Consider the following 7,729-nt stretch of genomic DNA (forward strand, 5'->3'; position numbering starts at 1 on the left):
GTAGTTATGATTTTTTCCCCGAAGTACTACAATATCCAACCTATATAAGTAGGGTATCATTTTAACCGTATGGACCTACAGAATAAAGATAAGTTGTTATTTTTACCGAAAAATGCACTGCGTAGAAACGGAAGCCCCCAAAAGTTACAAAATTACATATTTTCTTCAATTTTGTCGCACAATGAAATTTTTTTCTGTTTCGCCGTGGATTTTTGGGTAAAATGACTGTCACTGCAAAGTAGAATTGGTGGTGCAAAAAATAAGCCATAATATGGATTTTTATGTGCAAAATTGAAAGCGTTATGATTTTTAGAAGGTGATGAGGAAAAAATGAAAATGCAAAAACGGAAAAAACGCTGAGTCCTCAAGGGGTTAAGACATGTAAAGGATATTTGTAAGTAGGTATGATGCAGAGTACCCATGTGACTCTGATTGCCCAATGGGTGGCCCCACTAGCTAGGCCATATATAGTGTAGGGGAGAGGAGCTAGTCAGTCTAAGTTTAGTTTCCCTTTAGTGTGGAGTGCTCAGTGTGAGCTGAAGTGTGGAGAAGAGACCTGCAAAAGTGTAGGGTGATTCAAGGGACGCCTAAAGCAAATCTTCAAATAAGCGGACACGCAATTCTGCAAATGTTCCCCGCCCAGGAGGGCCCTGAGAGTTGACGGCCACACAGTGCTAGTTCATACCCTCGCTATGTAGCGTTTATTGGTACCCTAGTCAGCGTGGGAGGCCTCAGAATTAAGTTTAAAGTTCCAAACCTGCTCAATTAAAGTCAATGGATTTCTGCGCCGATCCGGCTGGGGTACAGGAGCGCAAGGTTTTCCCCTCCCCCAGCCGGATCCAGCAGCCGCAGGTGGAAAACGTGGTGTGAAAGCACCCTTACTGCAGCTCAGCTACTATTGAATTTAATGGGAGCGAAGCTGCAGTAAACCATGATCACAATTTATCGTTTATTTGCCAAAGCTGTGGCTCTGCTGAACAGCTGATCATAATTGCTGGGCAGTCCTGAGGATAAGCCCTTAATGTAAAAGTTTTCAAAAACCCCTTTAAATGGGCACTCTATTAGGCAGGATCTATTAGGCAGGGTTCATACTGCGGAATCGCTGGCTGTAAAAAATTCCATCTGTAGATTCCCATAGCAGCCTGCCCTGACTGAATTAATCGGCGCTAGGACCACAAGGACAGCGTCGTCCCCTTATACACCGTGGATTCCGCTGAAAGAATGAGCAAGATCAGTGTAATTTCAGTGTGCACTGTGCAGCAGAATCCCATTGACAGCAATAGGAGGCTGCTGCACCAGAATTTCAGAGCAAAATTTCAAAATGGAATTCAACTTGAAAATTCTAATGCATGAACACAGCCTTAAAATGTAACATTAATGAATTACTTTTGAATGTACACCAATGGTGCCATTATCCCATGAGTGAATATACTGGAAATTTTGCGGTAAGATAAATTAGTCAATTGTTTGTTGTAATGAAAGGTACATTTTAATGGCTGACCATTGGGCATGTTCACGTTCTTAATCCAGAAATGTCGACAAATAGTCAGAATTGAGGTTGGGTTCACACTGTGGAATTTCTGAGTGGAATTTCACTCGGAAATTCTCATGCAGCTGGCAATGGGATTCCGCTGCACAGTGCACACTACAGAATTTTAGTGGCGGATATTTTGTGGCTGAAAATTCACCACCAAAAGAATGGTAGTGTCCATTCTTTAGGCAGAATTTACTCAGCAGACATTGCCGTCTATTAGTGCTGGCTGCAAAAAGGGGTACTCCGCTCCTAGACATCTTTTTCCTAGGGGATAAGATGTCTGATCACGGGGGTCCCGCCTCTGGGAACCCACGTGATCTCCTTGCTGCACCCGGCGTTCGTTTAGAGCGTCAGGTGCAGTGCCGGAGGCTCGTGAAGTTACGGCCCCGCCCCACATCATGACGTCACAGCCAGCCGTCATGCCCTCTCCCATAGACTTGCATTGAGGGGGCGTGGCTGTGACATCACGAGTCTCCGCCCTGCATCGCCAGTCATCTGGCACGTTTGCTTCGTGCTCCTGATGTCTGGGGTGCTGCAGCCGAGATCACGGGGGTACCCGTCATTTGTTTAGAGAGACAGGTGCAGCACCGGAGGCTCATGACATCATGGCCACGACCCATATCATGATGTCACAGCCACGCCCCCTCAATGCAAGTCTATGGGAGGGGGTGTGATGCCCGTCACGCCCCCTCACATAGACTTGCATTGAGGGGTCGTGGTTGTGATGTCATGAGCGGGGTGTGAATTTGACATCCTGAGCCTCTGCCCCGCATCGCCAGTCATCCAGCATGGAGCGAAGTTTGGCACCGGATGTCTGGGGTGCCGCTGCTGAGATCTCGGGGGTCCCTTTGCATGGGGATAAGATGTCTAGGGGCAGAGTACCCCTTTAATGTAAATTAACAAGGAAATTGTCATATCACAGCTGATGTGGATGTAATTGTCTTGAACCACTTTTATTAATATATTGTGAATAAATAAATATTTCATTGGAATATGTTCTTCTTGATATTTACACATATGTAGAATCAGAGTGACAGGTAAGGCAGCAGACTGTCCTTCAGTGGACAAGGTACTTTCTCAGATCTAAACAATGCATTTAGTGAACAAAGTATCAGGAAAGTCTTGAGTAAGATACACATTGTATTAATGTCCATATCCTTTGTCTGATACAATCTATTTTCTTGTGATGTCCACCAATGCTCCTATCACATCCTTGTTTCTCAAAGTATATATCAAAGGATTCAGCATTGGTGTTATAACACTGTAGAACAAGGTGGCCATTTTGTCTTGGTTGGCTACATGGGTTGATCCTGGTCTCATGTACATGAAGATGATGGTGCCATAAAACAAGGATACAACAATAATGTGGGAAGCACAGGTGGAGAAGGCCTTTCTCCGCCCTAGAGATGTACTTATCTTCAGTATGCTGGAAATGATGTAACCATATGTAATGAGGATAAGGAAAAATGGACCCATCACCACCAACATAGCAAAGAAGAAAATAACAGTCTTATTGAGAGAAGTATCTGCACATGCCAACTCTAAAACTGAAGGAATCTCACAAAAAAAGTGATTTATTACATTGGGACCACAATAGGGCAATTGCAATGCAAAGACTGTGTGTACAATTGAGTTTACTATGCCTCCAATCCAGGAACCAGTCGCCATCTTAATACACAATGCAGGATGTATAATATTAGTGTAGTGTAATGGGGCACATATAGCTACATACCGGTCATAGGCCATTGATAACAGGAGGTAGCACTCAGTCCCTCCTAGAGAGAGATGAATAAACATCTGAGCGACACAACCGTGAAAAGATATGCTTTTTCTCACTGACAGAAAATGAATAAGCATTTCTGGAACAATACTTGAGGTGTACCAGATATCCAAAAATGACAGATTTCTTAAGAAGAAATACATAGGCGTGTGAAGCCGGCAACTTATCCTACTGAGAATCATAATGACTATGTTACCAGTTAGTGATATGACGTATGAAGATAAAAATACAACAAATAACACTATCTGAATATCTTTCTGACTGGTCAACCCAAGGAGAATGAATTCTTCAATTGTTCTATAGGTGGAAATGTTCATTCCAGTGGTAGCATTGTGCGGAATCATTTCTCTTCCGGTGATGTAGAAACTCCTACAGAAAATAATAGCAGCTATTTGTATGTTCAAAAACCTATATAATATTATACTGTAGTCTATGTATAATATAAACACTACATGGACAAAAGTATTAGGACACACCTCAGTTTACCAGTAATTTCAGTTATTTCATTCCATCCCATTGCCACATGTGTATAAAACCAAGATGCTACCAATGCAGTCTGCCTTTACAATCACTTACAAAAGAACAGGTCTTACAGCTATAATGTCCTGTTCTATTTAATATATTTATTAATGACCTTGTAGAGGGGTTGAATAGTAAAGTAGAAATCTTTGCAGATGATACTAAACTCGGTAAAGCGGTAAACACTATAGAGGATAGTGCACTGTTACAAATGGATCTGGATAGGTTGGAGGTTTGGGCTGGGAAGTGGCAGATGAGGTTCAACACTGATAAATGTAAGATAATGCACGTGGCTGGGATTATGTATTAAATGGGAGAACGCTTGAGACGACTGACATGGAAAAGGACTTAGGAGTCTTAGTTAACCCCTTAAGGACGCAGGACGTAAATGTACATCCTGGTGCGGTGGTACTTAACGCACCAGGACGTACATTTACGTCCTGTGCATAACCGCGGGCATCGGAGCGATGCCCGTGTCATGCGCGGCTGATCCCGGCTGCTGATCGCAGCCAGGGACCCGCCGGCAATGGCCAACGTCCGCGATCTCGCGGGCGTCCGCCATTAACTCCTCAGGTGCCGGGATCAATACAGATCCCGGCATCTGCGGCAGTGCGCGATTTGAATGAATGATCGGATCACCCGCAGCGCTGCTGCGGGGATCCGTTCATTCATAACACCGCACGAAGGTCCCCTCTCCTGCCTCCGTCCGGCTCCCGGCGTCTCCTGCTCTGGTCTGTGATCGAGCAGACCAGAGCAGAAGATAGCCGATAACACTGATCTGTTCTATGTCCTATACATAGAACAGATCGGTATTAGCAATCATGGTATTGCTATGAATAGTCCCATATGCGGACTATTCAAGTGTAAAAAAAAAATGTTAAAAAAAGTAAAAGTTAAAGTAAAAAAAAAGGGAAAAATCCCCTCCCCCAATAAAAAAGTAAAACGTCCGTTTTTTCCTATTTTACCCCCAAAAAGCGTAAAAAAATAAATTTTATAGACATATTTGGTATCGCCGCGTGTGTAAATGTCCGAACTATTAAAATAAAATGTTAATGATCCCGTACGGTGAACGGCGTGAACGAAAAAATAAAAAAAAAAGTCCAAAATTGCTACTTTTTTTATACATTTTATTAAAAAAAAATTATAAAAAATGTATTAAAAGTTTTTTATATGCAAATGTGGTATCAAAAAAAAGTACAGATCATGGCGCAAAAAATGAGCCCCCATACCGCTGCTTATACGGAAAAATAAAAAAGTTAGAGGTCATCAAAATAAAGGGATTATAAACGTACTGTCACGATTCGGCTGGCAGGAGGTGGATCCTCTGTGCCAGAGAGGGATTGGCGTGGACCGTGCTAGTGGAATGGTTCTAAGTTACTACTGGTATTCACCAGAGCCCGCCGCAAAGCGGGATGGTCTTGCAGCGGCGGTAGCAACCAGGTCGTATCCACTAGCAACGGCTCAACCTCTCTGACTGCTGAAGATAGGCGCGGTACAAGGGAGTAGACAAGAGCAAGGTCGGACGTAGCAGAAGGTCGGGGCAGGCAGCAAGGATCGTAGTCAGGGGCAACGGCAGGAGGTCTGGAACACAGGCTAGGAACACACAAGGAAACGCTTTCACTGGCACAATGGCAACAAGATCCGGCGAGAGAGTGCAGGGGAAGTGAGGTATACATAGGGAGTGCACAGGTGAACACACTAATTAGAACAACTGCGCCAATCAGTGGCGCAGTGGCCCTTTAAATCGCAGAGACCCGGCGCGCGCGCGCCCTAGGGAGCGGGGCCGCGCGCGCCGGGACAGGACCGACGGAGAGCGAGTCAGGTACGGGAGCCGGGGTGCGCATCGCGAGCGGGCGCCACCCGCATCGCGAATCGCATCCCGGCTGGAGGCGGTATCGCAGCACACCCGGTCAGTGAATCTGACCGGGGCGCTGCAGTAGCGAGGATGTTGCGAGCGCTCCGGGGAGGAGCGGGGACCCGGAGCGCTCGGCGTAACACGTACTAATTTGGTTAAAAAGTTTGTGATTTTTTTTAAGCGCAACAATAATAGAAAAGTATGTAATAATTGGTATCATTTTAATTGTATTGACCCTCAGAATAAATAGCACACATCATTTTTACCATAAATTGTACGGCGTGAAAACGAAACCTTCCAAAATTAGCAAAATTGCGATTTTCGTTTTAATTTCCCCACAAAAACAGTGTTTTTTGGTTGCGCCATACATTTTATGATATAATGAGTGATGTCATTACAAAGGACAACTGGTCTCGCAAAAAACAAGCCCTCATACTAGTCTGTGGATGAAAATATAAAAGAGTTATGATTTTTAGAAGGCGAGGAGGAAAAAATGAAAACATAAAAATTAAATTGTCCTTAAGGCCAAAATGGGCTGAGTCCTTAAGGGGTTAATAGTAAATTTAGCTGTAGTGACCAGTGTCGGGCAGCTGCTGCCAAGGTAAATAAAATCATGGGGTGCATCAATAGGGGCATAGATGCCCACGACAAGGAAATAATTCTACCGCTGTACCAATCACTAGTCAGACCACACATAGAATACTGTGTACAGTACTGGGCACCAGTGTACAAGAAAGATATAGTGGAGCTGGAGAGGGTTCAAAGACGGGCAACCAGGGTAATACGGGGAATGGGAGGACTACAGTACCCAGAAAGATTATCAGAATTAGGGTTATTTAGTTTAGAAAAAAGAAGGCTTATGGGGAGATCTAATAACTATGTATAAATATATCAGGGGGCAGTACAGAGATTTCTCCCATGATCTATTTATACCCAGGACTGTATCTATAACAAGGGGGCATCCTCTACGTTTAGAGGAAAGAAGGTTTCTACACCAGCACAGACGGGGGTTCTTTACTGTAAGAGCAGTGAGACTGTGGAATTCTCTCCCGGATGAGGTGGTCATGGTTAAGTCTGTAAAAGAGTTCAAAATGGGTCTGGATGCATTCTTGGAGAGTAATAACATTGCTGGTTATGTATATTAGATTTATAGGGACAGAACGTTGATCCAGGGATTTATTCTGATGCCATATTTGGAGACGGGAAGGAATTTTAGTATGAGGGTTTTTTGCCTTCCTCTGGATCAACTCAACTCAGTTGGGACTCATTAAGGATATAGGTTGAACTTGATGGACTCTTTTCAACCTCATGAACTATGTTACTATGTTACAATGGAGTAATTTAAAAAAACAACTCTTAAATAACAAGCCCTCATGTCTTTGTCAATGGTAAAATATAACAATGATGGCACTTGGAAGACAACATTGGTAAAATTAAAAACTTTTGTGCCACTGCCAGCTATTAAAGGGGTACTCCACTGCTCAGCGTTTCGGAACATACTGTTCCGAACGCTGGAGCCGGCGCCGGGAGCTTGTGAGGTAATAGCTCCGCCCCCTCAAGACATCACATCCTGCTCCCTCAATGCAAGTTTATGGGATGGGGTGTGACGGCTGTCATGCCCCATCCCATAGACTTGCATTGAGGGGGCGGGGCGTGATGCCATGAGGGCACGTGATGCCATGAAGTTCCCGGCTACAGCGTTCGGAACAGTTTGTTCCAAACGCAGAGCAGCACAGTACCCCTTTAACTCAATAGATCACTGTAAAATGTTTAACTTTGATTTTAAACTGTTGTTGGGGGTGTAGTGGTCTGGATTGCAAGGGAGAGGGGATCTACCAGGGCAGCCCAAACCTTATCTGGTCTTTTGTCGCAGCCATGGCTCTTCTATTGGCTTCATTGCTCTAGCAGTCAATAGATTCCTAAGACTAAACAATGCGGTGCTATTACATAGCATTGTTGTGATGACTAAACTTTTGTAACTGATTACCTCCAAAGACTCCAAGCATTGCACCCAGCTGTAATCTCCAAACCATTTGTTCCA

General features: G+C 44.2%; 1 protein-coding gene across 1 annotated transcript; it reads right to left on the minus strand.

Annotated features, from left to right (window-relative positions):
* Positions 1 to 2,707: 2,707 nt before the first annotated feature.
* Positions 2,708 to 7,729, minus strand: LOC130368392 (putative olfactory receptor 2B8). Its single transcript, XM_056571981.1, has 2 exons — positions 7,676 to 7,729; positions 2,708 to 3,683 (listed from the first exon to the last, which is right to left on the minus strand). The coding sequence occupies exon 2, from the start codon at positions 3,656 to 3,658 to the stop codon at positions 2,708 to 2,710; it is 951 nt and encodes a 316-aa protein (XP_056427956.1). The 5' UTR covers positions 3,659 to 3,683; positions 7,676 to 7,729.

Source organism: Hyla sarda, chromosome 4 (assembly GCF_029499605.1).
Source record: "Hyla sarda isolate aHylSar1 chromosome 4, aHylSar1.hap1, whole genome shotgun sequence".
Lineage (NCBI taxonomy): Eukaryota > Metazoa > Chordata > Amphibia > Anura > Hylidae > Hyla > Hyla sarda.